At 46.9% G+C, this 19783-nt stretch overlaps 1 protein-coding gene across 2 annotated transcripts in view; it reads right to left on the bottom strand.

Annotated features, from left to right (window-relative positions):
• C8A (complement C8 alpha chain) overlaps positions 1-19783 on the bottom strand; it is a 379675-nt gene that overhangs the window by 343089 nt on the left and 16803 nt on the right. For both annotated transcript variants that reach the window (XM_086952763.1, XM_086952774.1), the window contains exon 2: positions 11133-11238. In XM_086952763.1, the coding sequence (XP_086808889.1) occupies positions 11133-11238 (106 nt within the window). The remainder of the gene's footprint in view (positions 1-11132; positions 11239-19783) is intronic.

Genomic DNA, 19783 nt, shown 5'->3' with positions numbered 1-19783 from the left:
AACTCTGTTCCACTCAGTTGGTATTCCGCCTGTAGCTGCGGGAAAGTCTTAACTTCCCCCCTGGCCAGCATGTCTTCAACCCTCGAAATCCCTATGAGGTCCCACTTGTCGAAGCCCTTGGTATGCCAGAGCTTGCCTAATATGTCGGAATCGAATAGAGGGGTGAATTTCGTCAGTCTGCCCTGCCAACCCTGTATCTTATTAACCGTTCGCCACGTGTGGACCGCCGCCTTGGTCGGACCCGTGAGGCCCCGATCAAAGGATCTAGAATAGAGGGCGCGGTAGTAATTCCCACCTTGCAAGAGCCATCGATCCATGGCATAGCCCGGGCTGTCAACAGGACCGTAAAAACCATCGTTGATAGCGGTAAGTTGAGAGGCCCAGTAGTACCTCCGCACGTCTGGTAACGCAATGCCCCCGTCGTACCATGGCATGGTAAGCTTCTGGACAGCGACACGAGGCCGACCATCCCAAAGCAGGGCACGCTGCAGGCTCTCAACCTCCCTGAAGTAGCGGGCCGGAACAAGGTCCTGAGTATTCTGCAAGGCATACAGGAACCTGGGCAGGGACATCATTTTAAATAATGCCGCCCGGCCCAGGAGAGAGAGAGGGAGCTTACGCCAACTCTCCACATCCCTCCGCAACCGGTGGAGCGGGGGGAGTAAGTTGTGGTCATACCTCGCCTTAGGGCTGTTCGAGATGTAAATCCCCAAGTACTTGAAGCCTTGCCCGGCCAGTTGTATGTTGCAACCTCTGGGGAGGCGCGGCGTGTCACCCTTGAGGATGTAAAGGGAGGATTTGGCCCAGTTAATAATCAGGCCGGAGTAGCGCCCAAACAACCGGAGCACATCACACGCCACAATAAGCGACTTGCAAGGGGAGGTGAGGTAGAGCAGGATGTCGTCTGCGTACAGGGAGACCCTGTCCTCAAAGCCCGGGGACCAGGAGATCCCATACAAGTCAGGGTGCGAGCGTAGCAGAGCCGCGAGAGGCTCCAGAGCCAGCGCAAACAGGAGCGGAGATAAGGGGCAGCCCTGTCTGGTGCCGCGGTGGAGCGCAAAAGGAGCAGACATGCGGCCGTTAACCGTGACAGCAGCCAGAGGGCTAGCATAAAGAAGTTGCACCCAGCCCAGGAAACCCGGTCCGAACCCAAGTCTTGTCAGCACCGCCCATAGATAGTTCCATTCCAGGGAATCAAAGGCCATCGTGGCATCGAGGGAGGCCAGTACCGCTGGTTCCGTAAGGGTGTGAGCTCTGGCCATAACCCCGTGCAGGCGTCTCAGGTTGAGGGCAGTATTGCGGCGGGGAATAAAACCAGACTGGTCCGGGTGCACCAAGTCGCTTATAACCCCGACCAACCGATTGGCCAGCAGTTTGGCCAGAATCTTGGGCTCAACGTTGAGGAGAGAAATGGGGCGATAGGACCTGCAAACATCCCGTGGCTTGCCTTCTTTATGGATAACTACTATGGTGGCCAGTCGCTGGTCCAAGGGAAGGGCACCCTCTTCACGGGCACGGAGGAACATACCTCTCAAATAAGGGGAGATCACATCCGGCCGGATCTTGTACAGTTCAACCGGTATGCCATTGGGTCCGGTTGCCTTGCCCGCACGCAGAGCACGGATCGCCAGAGCAATCTCGTCCGCAGTGATGTCTCGGTCCATGTCGGCACTGTCTTCCTCCGAGAGACAAGGAAGGTCTATCGCCGAAAGGAATTCAGACGAGTCGGCCACGGAGCGGTCCGAGCCGGAAGTATAAACACCCCGAAAATAGTCCGCGAAAGACTCAGCGATGGCACTCGGATCAGTGACCACCACTCCGTCCTCGCCCAGGATCTCCGGGACCACCCGGCTCGCCGTCTCCCGCCTGTCCAACCAGGCCAGCAGTTTACCAGCCTTATCCCCGACATCATAAATGCGGCCCTGCTGCTCCTTCGCCAAGACCAGGGCTGCGTTCGTGGCGAGATCGTGATACTCCGATTGTTTCAGAGAGAGTTCGTGCAGTAGAGAAGGGTCGGGCTCAGGCCCCAAACGGGACTCGAGATCCAAGACCTCCTCCTCCACTTGCAGAAGATCAGCGTCACGAGCTCGTTTAGCCGCTGCGATGAGAGCTAAGGCTTCACCCCGCAACACCGTCTTGAATGCTTCCCACAGAGTGACCGCAGAGCCCACGGATCCCGTATTTTCGGTAAAATATAGGCCGATGGCCTTGGCCAGGAGTGCTCGCGTGTTATGGTTGCGGAAATACCAGGGATTCCCCGCAGCCGGGCGGCTGGACAGAATGACACCGAAGTCAAAGGAGATCCACAACGGCGAGTGGTCTGAGACGCCCCTCGCCAAAAAACGTGCCTCAGAGATGGCAGGCGACTGCGCCGCCAGGGTGAGGACATAATCTAAGCGGGACAGACTCCCATGAGCACCGGAGAGGAACGAAAACTGGCGGAGCACAGGATGTAATAACCGCCAACAATCCACCAGACCCATAGAGTCAAGGAAGGTCGGCAGCCACGTTTGGGAACCCAGGAGGTCTCTCGGTGGCTGGCGATCAAGAGTGCCAGAGCAGACTGAGTTGAAATCTCCCCCCAGGATCAGTAAGCCCGAAGGCAGGGACAAGATGGCGCTACCAAGGTCCTGGAAGGTGCTAGATTGGAGGCCAGGGGGAACATAAACCGAAAGCAGGGCCAAGGAACGCCCCTCCCATCGTCCCGCCACAGCTGCGTAGCGTCCTCTATCATCAAGTAGTGTGACGTCTATTTCATGAGGAAGGGACGCACGCACAAGGATGCTGCCCCCCGGGAGCCCGAGGAGAACCCAGAGTGGGCAACCATTTTGTAACCCTTACGATTCAGGGCCCTACAGGAGTTCCCCACTAAGTGCGTTTCTTGCAACAGTACAACATCAGGCATGTTTCTCTTTATCAGCTGGATCACCACCCCTCTCTTAACTCGGTCACCTAATCCATTGACATTCACTTCCAATTTCCTACCCCCCATCCCCGAACAACCCGCCCCGCCCGACTCCATCCAACTCAAACGTCAATTGCACATTAAAACACACAGTCCATTGCCTCAAGGAAGAAAAAGAGATAGAACAAACAAACAATAAAACTTGCGTAGTTGCACCCCCCACCCTGCACCCCTGCATGTGACTAAAAAGCCCCCCCAACCAGCAGTGTGCCTGTCGCCCCAGAACTACTCTACAAAAAGACACCCAGAGGAGTGAGGAATCTCCGCGAACACCTCCCGCCACCCTCCATGTACTAACAGGAAAGATAGTACGGCATCTCAAAGCTACATTCGATAGACTACTGAGGCAAGCAAGATAATCAAGGAATCACCCACTATAGAACCAAGTCTCATAGGTCCGAGCCGCCAGCCGCGCCACCTTCATGGTCTTCCTGTGCTTCTCGGCGCGGCGGTAGAGTGTCCAGCCAGTCACTAACGTTCTCAGCGAAGTCAAAGAAAAGGGCACGACCTTCGTGCTCGATCCGGAGCTTAGCAGGGAACATCATGGAGTACTTGAAGCCTAGGTCCCGTAGTCTTCGCTTCACCCCTGCATAGCTTTGGCGCTGTCTCTGAACCGTCCTGGTGAAATCTGGGTAGAAATGGACATCGGCATTTTGGAATTTAAGCGGTCCATGTCGTCTGGAGGCCTGCAGGACAGCATCCCTGTCACGGAAATTGAGCAGCCGGGCCACGATGGGTCTAGGTGCCACGCCCGACTTCGGCGGGCCACCCGGTACTCGGTGGGCACGCTCCACCGAGAAAAAGTTGCTGAGGCCAGGCGGGGCCAGATGAGTCCTGATCAGGTCTTCAACGAGGAGGTCCGTCGCCGCCTCCTCCGAACCCTCCGGTACACCAACAATGCGGACGTTCTGCCGCCTGGCCCGGCTTTCAAAGTCATCCAGCCGCCTCGCGAATTGCTCCGCTGCCCTCTGCAGGTTCCGGACTTCAGTTTGTAAGTCCGAGACGTCTCCCGTCAGACTGGTCGTCTTGATGTCCAAATTCTTGACCCGATCATTAGTTTTGCCCAAGTCGGCTCTAATGAGGGACAGATCAACGGCCATACCATCCACCTTGTGCGTGAGGACTTCATGCTGTTGTTGCATGTCCGCCCGGAAGTTTGTAATGGCTCCCATAATGTCGCTCAAAGTGGGCTCCGAGTCGTCCGGCGAGCCCGAGTGCGGGTTGCCCTTGGCAGAGGGTCCAGTAACAGGCGGCGTCTTCGGTTGGGTATAGCGCTCAATCCTATTCTGCTGCTGTTGCGATTTACCGCGCACTCCTCTGTTAGACGGCTTGTCGAGGTCCCTTTTGCCCGCCATGTTAGATCCAAGAGAACAAAGGGCTGTGCCAGGCAAGTCCAAGCCCCGAGAGTCGGAGATTCGTCCGGGAGGACACTAGAACACCGTCCCAGGTTCGCTCCGCTGTCCGAATAGCACCGCTGTCCAGTACACTTCGCCGCTGGTGAGGGCAGGCAGGCACTCCGCAGATCGGCAGTGCGTAGCAGCGGAGTCCGCAGAGACAATGGCACTGAGCTGGCACGGAGTCCCACTCGACGTAGCTCAGCGTAGGAGACACCGATTCGAGATCTGAAAACGGTGCTCGCCTCAGTGGGCCCTCAACAACGAGTATCCACCCTCGTGGATCAGGATTTCGGGCAGGATAGTTGCGGAGGATCGGAAGGTCCGCGGAGCTCCGAGCTTACGCGGCCATCTTGGTTGCCCGCGAAGCTCCTCCCCCGGATCATTTCTGTTCCTATTGTGAAGCGCTTGCAGTGACCTGAAGGGGCCGCCGCGCTGCCTGCGGCGACCCGGAAGTGCTTCTCTCCAGGACCCGGATCCAGACCTTTCGCCGAGTATACTAGATTTGTCCAACAACGCCAGGGAAATTAATTAACCGAGCTCTGCGGATTTTGAGCATGTAGCAAAAACGTGAAGTCAAATGTATTATTAAAGACAACATGGGCAGACACTGAATTTTGCGAGCACTATAAGAATGACAATCCGCCCTCCGAGTCTACCCCGAGAAGAGGGTTAGGTAACTGATGCTTGCCCGAAGAGGATGTAAACCTAGTTTCACGACCCAAAACCGCCTAGTGCCGGTTTATTGTTGCGCTTCTAGTATACAAACGGTTTGCGCGCCAATTAAACCTGCAGGTACCTTCCCACAGTTCCCACGCGTGATATGGCAGAATGTAAATGGAGCTGATTAGCACATTAGCACTCTTTATCGTTTTTGCTCCAAAAAATAAGTCTGGCAGATCGCAGCGCTCAGCACCTTTCAAGCGCCGTCTATTTCTCCGACTCTTCTGATCCAGCTCCCAGGAGAATAAAGAGCGGACGCTTTATTTTCTTCTACTTGTTTCAAGAGGCAGTCCTTACCCTCTCTAGCGTCTCCTTTCCTGTCCATTCTTGTTTTATTTCTACAACACACCAGCGAGCAACACTGAGTCGGCCGTCACACGCAGCTTTAAGTGCCCGAGCACCGTAACTAGTGTACTGCGCTGCCTGATGAGCTACTCACCATTTCATTTGCAGGGAATCTTAATTTATTTAATAGGCTGCAGGCAGGACGGGATGTGCATGAGACAATTAATTATTAAAGAACATGGCAGCATTCATCTCTGGTTAAACTTTTGGCGGAGCGGGATATAATATACTTCGCTGTTGTCACCTCTTTACCCTTTTCTATTCTCGGAGACCTTGTAATCTATGTGATTTACATAACTATCTGCAGGCAGGACGAACGTACATTAGGCGTTTATTAATTAAACAAATAAACATGGCAGCCAATCTTATCTGGTAACACTTCTGGCAGAGCGGGTAATACTAACGGCTACTAAAGTAAGAGCAAAGGACTATGCGCCTTAGCCACTGATTACAACCCTGTCCTTCGGCGGCATCTAACGCGGCTTTCACTTGCAAAGGAAAACCACAGTTCCCGCCATGCTGTGCTGCCATCAGGAAACTGTGCACACTTGGCAAGGAGCCAGGACTGGGACCAGGTAGGACTGTTTCTTTATACTATCACACTCAGATCGTGCTGTTCTTTTTTTTTGGGGGGGTGGGGGGGAGGAGGCGGCAATGGGCTTGTTTGTGGTTATTTAGACTTAAAAATGTATTCATAATGTCCCGGTCACGTTGTCATGTTGCGTGCATGCAAAGTCCTGCAAGCTGAATCCAGTTCCTCACACGCTCTACTGTGAACGTGGAGGTTTCTTCTCATGTAAGTGCCATAAGTAACAGTGCTCACAGCCGAATGGAGAGAAAATATTTTTCAATTTTTATTTACGAGTTGCATCTTGCCCCGATCTTGCATCTCTCCTGCCCCATCCCATGTCGTCTTCCTTAGCATTGTTTATTTAAAGGCTGCAGGCAGGACGTAAGTCACGGGACATGCATGAGGCAATTACTACAAGGTGGCAGGCAATCATCTCTAGTTACTCGTCCTGTCATCATGCCTCGATCGTTGCTTCTCTTCTGCTCCTCCTCCTGTCGTCTTACTCACCTTTGTTTATTTATATAACGTAATACTTGTATGTGACCTTTTACTTAGTGCTGTGTTTTTAGCAGAAAATAGAGCCAAATCCTTGCAATTGGATTCGAACTATAATCTTTGGATTTTAATGTCTGCATCTACTTTCCATTCTCCCTAACAAAGCAAAAAAAATGACACTTGAATGGCAGTAAGGGTATCACAACTCATTTGATTCTGCCTCCCAGCCTGCCCTCTCCACTTTATATTTGCATCTGCTCACTATACTGGTCCTGTTCTCTGCCTTCACCAAACAAAGCCTCAATTATTATACTAGGGTGGCATTAAGAGTACTAGAATCTGCTCATTTCCAGTTCCCATCGTTATATTTCAGTCTACTTGTTTTGAGTGACATCGCACTGAAAATGTCCAATGTCAACCTTGCGCTTGTCTTTCTTTTTTGCAATGTCACTCAAAGTTCATGTTAAGATAGAAAAGTTTGTGACATTGCACTGAAAATGTGAAATTTCAACTGACATCGCACTGAAAATGTCAATTTTCAACCTCGCGCTTGTTGAGAAAGCACTTTTCAAAAGTCAGTCATGCGCTTCCTTCCACTTTCACTGTTTCAAATAAAAGCGGCTATTGCAGTGCCAGGGTGCATATTCACAGCTTCTCCCTTGACTCTGGAATTAAAAACGCTTAAGGGTGAATACAAGTATGTGCAAGTTTGTGTGCTTTGGTACTGAGCGGGGGAGATGACTGGTTCATGAAGTCGTGCTAGTTTTGTTTATTGTGACACTGGGTTTTGGTCACATTATTACATACAAGGCCATGTTGAGTTGACTGATTTGATATGGTTGACTGCCATATTGTAGCACTAGGACTGTTGTTGACCGTTCTTATATTGGCACTTTTACAATTTTGTTGCCTGCACATGGTGCACATATTGGTTGATTCACTTTTCCGCCACTCATTGTCGAGTGTTAATCAGGAGGTCAGCACATCAGGGTTTGGGAGAATATCACCCTCACACCCCCTCACCCTCCCAACCCTCTCACCCTCACACACCATCACACCATCGCCATCACACCCCCTTACACACCCTTACTCACCCTCACTCACTCACCCTCATACACCCTCATCAGCATAGCATAACAAAAAATAGCATGGCATAACAAAAAAAGCATAGGATACACAACCTCACAACCCTCTCACCCTCACCCTCGCTCTAACACACTCACCCTCACTCACCCACCCAACCAACCTCACCCACCCACCCTCACCCACCCACCCTCACTCACCCTCACCCACCCTCACTCACCCACCCTCACTCACCCACCCTCACCCTCACCCACCCACCCTCACTCTCACTCACCCTCACCTGCATAGCATAACAAAACATAGCATAGCATAACAAAACAAAGCATAGGATAGGAAAACATAACATAGCATAACAAAGCATAGCATAACAAAACACAACAAAACATACCATAGCATAACAAAACAAAGCATAGCAAAACAAAACATAGAATAGTATAACACCTTAGGTGCTGCGCACGTTCGGCGGCCGACGGCACCACTACCTCGGGAGTGCTGCCGTCGGCCGTTGAACGTTCGAATTGCACCTGCGCAATGAAACGTCCAGCACTGGAGCTGGACGTTCCATAGCTGCTAAGGTGTTATCAAAGCATAGCATCGCAAAACAAAACATAGCAAAACACAACAAACCATAGCATACATAACAAAACATAGCATAGCATAGCATACCAAAACACAACAAAGCATAACAAAACACAGCAAAGCATAGCATAGCATAACAAAACATAGCATAACAAAACATAGCATAACATAACAAAACATAGCATAACAAAATACAACACATAGCATAACAAAACACAACAAAACATATAGCATGGCTTAACAAAACATAACAAAACGGATAGCATAGCAAAACACAGCATAGCATACCAAACACAGCAAAAGATAGCATAGCATAACAAAACATAGCATAGCAAAGCAAAGCATAGCATAATAAAACACAACAAAGCATAGCATAGCATAAAAAAACAAAGCATAGCAGAGCAAAACATAGCATAGCATAACAAAACATAGCATAGCATAACAAAGCATAGCCTAGCAAAACACAACAAAACATAGCATAGCATAACAAAACACAACAAAACATAGCATAACAAAACAAAGCATAGGATAGCAAAACTAAACATAGCATAGCATAACAAAACAAAGCATAGGATAGCAAAACAAAACATAGCATAGCATAATGAAACACAGCATAGCATAACAAAACATAGCATAACATAACAAAACATAGCATAACATAACAAAACATAGCATAACAAAACACAACAAAACAGCATTGCTTAACAAAACAAAACAGCATGGCCGAACAAAACATAACAAAACATAATAACATAGCAAAACACAGCATAGCATACCAACACAACAAAGCATAGCAAAGCAAAACAAAGCATAGCATAATAAAACACAACAAAACATAGCATAGCATAACAAAGCAGAGCAAAACATAGCATAGCATAACATAGCATAGCATATCAAAACATAGCATAGCAAAACATAGCATAGCATAACAAAATAAAACATAGGATAGCAAAACAAAACATAGGATAGCATACAGCATCACTCAGCACCACCACAGCATCACTCAGTGGCACCACAACATCACTGACCTCCCCAACAGCATCAATCTGTGCAACCATTCAACAACAACTGGTTCAAATATGTTATCTCAATGTTTCAAGCTTTATTACAAATGTAACAAAAAGATGTTAATATTTAACATATGTTCTTAGATTTTCGTCACAATAAAATACACTGAACATAATCTTCACAAATGTTATTTACAAAAGTTTAAGCTATTGCCATTATAAATTACAATAACTTTTATTTAAGTATTAATTATTAAAAGAAAATTAAAAACATTATTATTTGTAATATCAATACATGTAAGTCACGTAAATACAACACATATTGCATTACAAATGCTATAGGTGTCACATTTGCGAGAGTTATAACTATTGGCATTGTAAATGACAAAGCTATTAATTTCCAATCTTCAAAAACAAAACCTAAATAAAAAATGTGTCATTTACAATACCAATAGCTCTAACTTTCCTAATACGAGACCTATTGCATTGCAAATGCTTGTTAAGGAATGCCAGGGATAGTAGGGAGTGTGGATGAGTCACTTAATTACCGTTCACTCTCTGCCCAAGGTCACTGAGCAAAGACTGATCCAATTACAATAGAGGCCTGGAGATTTCTGGTGAAAGTTTCAGTCTTTTTACTCTGTCACCTTGACTGCACTTCCCCCTGCCAAATTATGAAGTGACTACCAAGCTGGCAGTCATTTCATAAAGCAATGCCAGGAACCACTGTCACAACAGTAAATACCGTTTGCCGTTTGTTGCAGGGGTCTGTCAACATGATGGAGGACTCCACCAAATAATGTTCTTCTTTATTTTCAAAAAGAAGACCCCAAGCAGTTTTTTCTTTAAGAAAGTAACAAAGAAAAAACTTCTCTCACCATGGGAGTCCTCTCCCATGACGAAGGGAGCATTTAGCTATTTTTACCACCACTTACCACCAGGATTTTCCTGGTGATAGCGGGCAGGGAAAGCTGACCTCTAATTCCGCTCTTCTAAGTTAGGTGAGTGGAATAAGACATCTGCCTCTGACTGCCCTTACTCCACAGAGCCGTCGGAGGGTTTTCATCAAGGCGAAAGTGGTGTAGTCTCTTGTCCTGATTAAACCAGGTATCTGCCCACATCTAAATTTGGCGGGCGTACTGCATTCTTGGCGGTAAGGATACTCCATTGCCATCGCAATGCAGTATCCTTACAACCAAGAATTAAATCAGGCCCTAAGTCAGCTTTGGTGTCCTTCACAGGTCAGAATCTGAATTGATGGTCATGGAGGAGTTGGGTTAGTTCTACATGCTCTAAAGTTGTCTCATCATATCACTTTTCATGATTTTGCTTTGAAAATTAAGCAGAATATAGTCCTGTAGTTTGCCAGTATGTAGGGGTTTGAACATGGTTTTCTAAAGACAGGTGTACTGAACACATATTTCATGGGGCTAGAAACAGGCTATGAAGATGCCCTCTTCATCTGGCACACAAAGGGGTGGATTTGTTTGTGAAAGACAACTCAGAGGGAGCATAGAGCAAGTAACACTTTAGTTTTGCCAGCCAATAATCGAACCTCAGTAGGTTTTGTGGATTTGCATGAGTTGAAGAGCTGGCAAGGTGGGAGGGGAGGGTAACCATCACAATTAATCAAAATGTGCATATGACATACTTACATTAAAAAAGAGAAAATAAATCCTAATATGTGACCGAATCAGTATTCAGTATGTAATGTCTAAAAGTTCACACATCTGTAGGTGAATGAAACAGAAGGAAATAATTGAATATATTGACAATGGTTCACTTATATAAGTCATATGAAGATTGTGTATCTCTGTAAAATGGCACAGTAGAATATGGAGGACTCCACTAGTTTCTATCATCCTAACCTACCTTGTTTTATATAATTCTGAGTAGATGAAAGAACTGGAAGAAATGTAAAATATGGATGTATATACATTTTTAAAAAACATAGTGTTGTAAATTCTTACCTTTTGCTCTTGGCAAGCAAAACATGTAGACCATTGAGACCATTGATCGAGCTGACAATCCAAAGAAGAAGGGGTCTGGGAATCTGTGGCGGCTCGGCTGACCCTCCTTGCAAATGAAACAATACATTTTAACTTCTATTTTAAAAGGAATTCAGGGCACAAAGAAAACAATTGGTTTAACAACCACAGTCCTTGTCATGGTGAACCACCAAAGTCATTAAATTAACCTGTGCTTAACCCACTGGTAGATTGGCACAAAAACAGTCAGGTTTAACATAGAGACACAGGTCTAAGTATTTATGCAGCACAAAACAGTAAAAAAGTGAGTACACAGCACAAGAAAAATCCCACACCAATTTATAAAAATAGATTAAACTTTAATAAATAAAATGACACCAATCAGTAGAGCCAGAGTTACGAATTTGAGATTTCTGTAGAGTAAAATAGCGACTAAAATATCAAATTGACAACCACAGGTATCTGGTCAAGTGAGACCGGGGCAAAGTGAAACGATCAGGCTGACCAAGATGGAGCGTAGGTCTGATAGATTAAGCCCAGTTTCAGCTCACCTTTGGACTTAAAAGAAACTTCAAAGAAAGGTTCCTGAGAAAGTTCAGTGGGGCAAGGCAGCTGGTGGTGACTGCGGTGGAGGCAACACCATCAGAGAGCCACTGGATGGAGTTGCAGTGAAGACTTCTACCTGCTGATTTGTCATTTTTTTGTAAATTGAAAATCTCCAGGGGGACAAAGCTGCAGTCTGTAGCTGACGAGGTCTCCACAAGGCATCACCTTAGCTGATGGCTCCCGCTAAACAGGAGATTGCTACAAAGAAGAAAAATGTACCGGGAGCTACCGCAGAGTCAGTCTGACAGGTGAGGCACCTTAGGCAGATCAACAAGCAGGTAGGCACCAATCTTCTGTAGGTTCTCAGACCACTTAGTGAAAAAAGTTAAAGTCCCAACTTTTAGAATTTGTCAGGAGCAGCACCCTCGCCAAAGGTCCAGGACTGGAGGGGTACAGCTTGGAGGGTAAGAACTCACACCAGCAGAGGCCAGGTGTAGGGTTCTGGATCTCGGGAACTTGGTGTGTCCCTGCAGCTCACACAAGAGGCCAGACAGCTGCTCTTGCAGTCACTCTGTAAGTCCTGGGTTCAAGCAGCAAGGCAGGCCTCAAGCAGCAGGGTAGACCTCTGGGGTGCAAGACAGGTCTCAAGCAGCAGGGCTGTCCCCTGAGGTAAAAGGCAGACTTAAAGCAGCAGGGCAGTCCTCTGGGTGTCGAAGGAGGTCCTTATGATATCCTCCACAGGTCCAGAAGTGTACTGAGAAATTGGCCTGGTGATCCAATATGTATACCTGGTGCCAGGCTTTGAAGTGGGAAAAACATTTAGACTATCCCCACATTTAGGTGTAGAAAGTTCCTTCCTTTCCCTGCCAAGATCCAAAATGGCTATGGTCTCAAATGACTAGTGTTAGGTTCATTTCTATGTGCTGGAGGCAGCCCCTATTGAAGTGTAAGTGGGGCAGGGAACAGCTCCGCCTCACCCATTGTATCAGAATGGTAAAATCCTGCCCACACTCACGTCCTATTGTCTCACTGTCTGGGAGGAATACACAACCCCTAATAGTAGGATCATGTGACCCAGGAAATGCAGCAAGCACCAAATGGTGAGGACAGGAAAATGCAGCCTTTCTAAAAGTAATGAACTTTGTGGTTGGTCCCATTTACACACAGCCAGATTGAACCTTTAAAATGTTTCCAAAACAGAAAATGGCGGTGATTATGCAAACTTCATCTTTGAACAAACCAGGTCCAGTAAGGCTATTTTCTTGGCCCATGTATTCATTTGAAATGTATTCGGTATTATTTTAAACAGCATATTATGAACTTCAGATGTGTCATGAGAAGGGGGGTTTCTGAACCTTTTTCATTGAACAAACATACCCCACAGGACAAGACAGATCAATACCATACATCACAAAAAATGAATAAAACAAATAACTGTGGCTTGTGCATCAAAACAATAAACATCAACCTAAGTGATGATTAAGGAGTAAGACCTCTGACCTCCTGGTCAGGAAAACTACTTTCTCCTCGTGCATCAACGTTGTTGTGCCCCTTCAGGTAGGTGTTCAAGGCCCTCCTCCACCCACAGGCTTCTGCCTGCGCCTCATCCCTGGTGGTCCAGTGGGAGAGCCTTGCTCTTTTGCTGGTCCTCTGTGCAAGCCTTCTGTTTTCTTTCTGGTTTTGTCTGTCAGTGCCTCCGTTGTCTGTCAGTGCCTTGTTTGTGCCCTTCTTGAGCTTTTTTCTCTTTGTGCCTGTGCCTCCATTGCCTGTCTGTGTCTTGTTTGTGCCTTTCTTGTGCTTTTCTCTGTGTGCCATTTTTGTGCCTTTATTGTACCTTCTGTCTCTTTATATACCTCTCTTGTGCTTTTCTCTGTTTGCCCCGCCGCTGCTGCCCCCATGGCCCCTCCCTCCCATTTGTGTTCCCTCTCCAGCCTCCCAGCTGCTCTCCCCCAACCCCTACTTAATTGCGGCTGCTGTCTGGGACCAGTGCCAATCGATATGACTCAGCAACACTCCACACAGTCAATCCCGGAAGAAGCAACAAATGCCAGCTGACGGCACCAAACACCACCCAAGGCCAGTTCTCCTGCCGATGCACCTTCACCCACATCTGGACCCCCACGGTTACCTGCAACCACCGGACGCCACCGAGCTCCAACCCCGATCCTTCCCAATGTATGCTCCCTACACAGACATGCAGTAGAAATCTGAGACGTCCTCAACACCCTATTGCCCGATGTTGCCTTCCTCACAGAGACCTGGACCAACACCAGCTCCGCATTCGACATTGCAACTGCCATCCCCAATGGGTGCAAGATACAGAGGAAGGACCGCCCCAACCACCCTGGAGGTGGACCCGCCATCATACACAAAAACTCCCTCTGACTTACCATAGCCAGCACGAACGACTCCTCGTCCCCCAAGGAACACCTCCATTTCCATTTCCAGATCTAGATCAACCCCAGAATGACTCTACGTGGCATCCTCGCCTACAGTGTTCCCGGACTGCGCACCACATTCACCACAACCTTCTCAGACTTCATCACGCCCCTACGCCCTCACATCCACGGATGGCGTACTGCTTGGAAACCTGAATTTCCACCTCAGCGACCAAATCTCCAACGTTCTCCTGGACAACCTCTCCGAAATTGGACTGAAACAGCTCATAACCACCCCCACCCACAAGGCAGAACACACCCTCAACCCCATCTTCACAGGAGGAAACAACATTCATTTTAGCCACACCATGCAACTCCTCTGGACGACCACCACTGCGTCCCACTTCTACTTCTGGAAACCAAACGCAGACAAACATACACCACACCCCCTGCACAGGAACTGGAGCAATATCACTGAAGGGCACCACAACTCCTCCCTCAGCCTCACTCCTTCACGACCGATGCCAACTCTGCAGCCAATAAACTCCACAGATGGATCACCGACTGTGCAAACACAGTCGCCCCCTCCAGATCTCTGATCGACAACGCACCACAAAAGCCACCTGGTTCACCAATGACCTCCGAGAATCCAAGTGCATGTGCCGACGACTCGAGAAAACTTGGAGGAACAGCTAAACCTTAGAAGCACGCACAGCCTACAAGACCAACATTACAGAACACCACCAACTCATCAGAACCACGAAGAGGAACTTCATCAAGGACAGATTTCTCTCAAACTCCTGCAACTCTAAGGAACTTTTCAGCATCACACAAGAATTCACCAAACCCTCCAGCGAAACCTCCTACACCCCTCCCTCCGGGACCTCTGCAACAAACTCGGCTCCTACTTCCATCACAAGATTGGACTCCCTACGACAACTTTGACTAAGCAAGGCACCGACACTACACCTACAAACGGCAACGCCACCCAGCCAACCATCACTGCCTGGACGCCTGTCATAACAGAAGACCCACTAACACCGTGACAAGCATACACTCAGGAGCCCCCACTGACACTTGCCCTCAGTACATCTTCCATAGAGCCGCCTCCGCTATAGAACCAAATTCCGATGTACCATCAAATGCACACTTGAAACAGTCATGTTCCCCGAGGACTGGAAATGCGCAGAAGTCAAACCCCTCCTCAAGAAGCCCGCTGCAGATCTGATGTACCTCAAGAACTACAGACCCATCTCTCCCCTCCCCTTTGCAGCCAAACTCATAGAGAAGCTCGTCAACAACCAGCTCACAAACGTCATAGAAGCCAACTCAATCCTCAACACTTTCCAATCCGTAATCGGCAGCAACCACAGCACTGAGACATCCCTCCTAGCTATTGTGGACAACCTCTGCACCCTCCTCGACCAAGGCCACATGGCTGCCCTCATCCTACTAGACCTCTCAGCAGCCTTCAATTCCGTCTCTCACCACACACTAACCACCAGACTCCAAGATGCCGGCATGCAGAGAACTGCCCTAGACTGGGTCCGCTTCTTCCTCACTGGCCGAAATAAAAAAATCAGACTCCAGCCATTCCTCTACAAACCCACAGAGATCAGCTGCGGAGTACCCCAAGGATCCTCACTCGGCCCCACGCTCTTCAACATCTACATCACCCCCCTCACTACCATCGTCAGAATAGTATCCTACGCCAACGACACCCAGCTTATTCTCCCCCTCACCAAGGAACCCGACATCACAAAACACAATTTCCAGGAGGTAATGAAAGACTGGATGAGCAGCAGATGCCTGAAGCTCAACTCAGAGATAATGGAAGTCCTCGTCTACCCTCCAACACCCACGGACCATACCCACAACCTCAGCATCATACTTAACTCCTCCCTCGCCATGAACCGTCAGGTCAACGCTGTATCTTCCACATGCTTCAATACGCTCCACATTGTCCGCAAGACCTTCAAATCGTTCCACCCAGAACCCAGAAAGACCGCCACCACGCACTCATAACCAGCAGATTGGACTACGGGAACGCCCTTTATGCCGGAATCAACAAATCTCTACTCTTCAAACTCCAGACCATCTAGAATGCAGCAGCCAGAATTGTCCTCGGCATCCCACGACAAGACCACATCACCCAGCACCTACAAGATCGCCATTGGTTCCCTGTCAAAAAGAGAGTGACTTTCAAACTGCTCTTCACACCTACAAATCCCTTCACAACTCTGGACCCTAATACCTCAAGAAAAGAATCTCCTTCTATGGACCAAAGAGAAAATTCTGCTCCTCCGACATTGCCCTGGCCGAAATCCCTATGCAAGGGAGGACGAGCCTTCTCGTACATCACAGCCAAGACCTTGAACAAACTCCCCCTCAGCATCAGACAAACCCTCACACTGCAAGCATTCACGGGTGAGTAGTGCACTTCACAAATCCCTAACTTACTGAATGATTTATGATTCCATATAAAATGAACTGGAAAGCTTACTCAGCTATGTCTTCTGTGATGTTCTAAACTCATTCCAAAGCTCAAATACTATGCACAGTAATGGGTTGAACATGTATATGTGCTTATTTCAGATTAGGGCCAAAAGGAGGATGTATGACGGAACCTGCAAACGTGGCAAAAGAACACGTGGTAACGTTGCAGTCGGGGTAGTGACTTCGGAGGTAAGGCCGGTCATGTTTCTGCCTGCAGGGTAAAGGACGTTTCCCTTTTCACATATATTAATTCATATCAGTGTATGTATGTGCACAAACTGTACCTCATGTCCACATGCTACCTTGTAAAAACACATCTGCCCTGAGGCAAGATTAAGCTCTTTGGTTGATGCCATGCAGGATAGCAGTTGCAGATTTCAGTGCATTCATCATCAAAGAGAGCATCTGTCACACCTCATGATATCCTATAAAAGTTCCCATATGATACAAGGCTGGTGAAGACACAGTGCAGAGAAAGTACTGGAATGTCCCAGTCTTGAGTACAGATCCAATGCTCTACTCTTAAAATGCATGAGCTTTGTGCTACACTACACCTCTGCACAGAATGCTTTCTTATTCTGCACATGATGCTAAGTATTGCCCACAAAAGAAACATTTATTGGAAGTCAAACTCCTTGTATTTTATTCTTTGTGCTAATTAAAATTGGTTTTACAACAACAGTACTAGAGTTAGACAAGTATTTCCATTCCTCTACTTTACTTACTTAGTAGGGCTGTCTGCTGTATCATAAACATAAGATGAAAGAAGTCAAAATATTTACATGTTAACATATGATACTGATGATTTGATTTAATATCTTAAGGGAGACAATAAAAATGAATACCTCCCCAGGCACTACACTTATTAGTATAGGCGATCCTCATCACCCTATGTAATATCTCAGTATTCACTTTTCTTCAGATTATACCAATACACATAATTATAACAATTTTTCCACATTTTGGGCCTGTTTACAATAAACTCCAACCAACATCGTCACGGTCCAGTGACCGAGTGACCTCCAGTCGGCCATTCTGACGTCACAATTACAATACGACCGCACATGGTGCGGTTGCATACTCCGATTTCTCAATGTGAACTTGTGCTACTGCCGCAAACTGGCCGTAGCACAAGCACCCACTGAGAAATGGGAGATTGAATTCATCCCTGCACCGCATGGCAGGCACCTCATGGTACCTACCACACGGTTCAGAGATCAAAAGGGGCAGCATCATAGGTCCCCCACCTTGCCCTCCATCGGTGGCTGCAGGGAGAAGGGGGCCCTGCTAGGGGCTCCCAAACTCACTTTCCGACCGGCTTTTCATGTCGGAAAGCCCAGCATGGAAAACCTGTCGGAAATCATGCATTGCAATCCCAACGTTGGAAATGCCATCCATTGGGATTATGGGCTGCTCTCCAACTGGCCGACAGGCTCCTTGAGCCCGTCGGAAGCCAGCCAGAATAACTGACTGGTTTTGATTCCGACCGCCTACATTGTAATTAGGCGGTCGCAAGTGAAACTGACGATGAGTGTTGGAAAGCCTCTGACCTCCTGACACTCATCATAATCAGCCCCTTAGGAAAGAGAAACCTATGCTTGAACAATGGCAATCCCTTACTCTTACGAAAACAGACTGAGTTGTGTTGATCAAAATGTCTCAACTTCCCCTATTTATCTTCTAATTTTTAAATGTTTCTTGCATATTACAAACACATTTTTTAGTAACCTTGATCAATTATTTTCATAACGTATCTAGGTTGGCCAACACACTCATATTAAATTGTCTAAAGTACAGATCCCCATAATCTGCGATTTTATTATTTATCTGCAGTAGCACATCGTCTATATCAACAAAAGACATAACATGCACTACTGATTATGATAAACGTAAAATCAAGTTAATGTTCATTGAATTAGCTACTAACCTACCTACTACAATTAAACCTCCAAGTGTCTTAACACGGTCAGGTACAAGACAACCCAGACTCTTGCTTCTATAACAAGCATTTGCAATGCAATAGGTCTCGCATTAGGAAAGTTTGAGCTATTGGTATTGTAAACGGCAAAGTAAATGGCAAAGTTTTTATTTATGTGTTGTTTTTGAAAATAGCGAAATTAATAGCTTTGTTATTTACAATGCCAATAGTTATAGCTTTCGCAAATGTGATACCTATAGCATTTGTAATGCAATATGTACTCCTCTGTAAATCTATTATCATATCGCATCCTTCGGATGCGAATTCCAGGGCGAGACCTAAAAAAGCAGCAGGTGAAAGAACAACACGCTGTGCCACACAATATGCAAATCAATCAATGCATCAGTCAGGAAAATAATTTCAGGTATTTGAAGTTGTACATCTGAGAAGGTCAACATTCAAATCCAAGAAAACAGGCCGTGACCAATATAAATGCATGCACCGAGGAATAAAAGACTCCCACAAATCTAATGTGGCATGTGCCGACGCACGCTTTTAAAAGTAAAGCAATTTGCAAGCAAGTAGTATTTTGGAGGGCGAAAATGCAAGACGAAACGCCTTTTAATATAAGGAAATGTTCCATCTTGCTTCCAAAATTTTGCAACGTCTCCCTCTTGACCTTTTATGCATACAAATAAATGTCATAATTTACATATTTTTGCTCTTACATTTGCTCGTGGAATCCTGTACATACCAGCATGCGCAATGTACCTTATGAAAGGGCAGAATGCCATCACTCACTGTTAGTTTAGTCAATGGCTGAAGTGGCTGACCCCACTGCTCCATGATGTATGCATGTTCTATGATGTAATGGGTGAAATAATAATGTGAATGACACAATACCAGTCCACTGGGTGAAGAGGGCTGATAGCAGCTCCAAATATATTATACATATCATTTTGCTAATATCTATACCTCTTGACTAATGCCAGATCTAAATGAATCATTTTTCAGCATGCAATATTCTACATAATATGTCCAAGGCAAGACACTTAAAATCACATGGGTAAGGCAAGGCAAACTGTTTAACATCAAGGGGGATGTTTCTAACAAGTATCAAAAGCTGCGTAGTAAATAAAAACAACAGCATTTCACACCTTCAGTATTTTCATGAGCGAAAAATCGTCTGTAGCCAACTGCTGGGTAAAATATACAAAAAAATAAATCAGTGACTCCGGTTCCTGTGGTTGTATACAGAATTATCACCAAGTAACGTCGGCAGTGAGCAACCTTTG

The sequence above is a fragment of the Lissotriton vulgaris genome, chromosome 1_1 (assembly GCF_964263255.1).
Source record: "Lissotriton vulgaris chromosome 1_1, aLisVul1.2, whole genome shotgun sequence".
NCBI classification, from domain to species: Eukaryota; Metazoa; Chordata; class Amphibia; order Caudata; family Salamandridae; genus Lissotriton; species Lissotriton vulgaris.
This window is presented reverse-complemented; position numbering and strand designations above follow the sequence as displayed.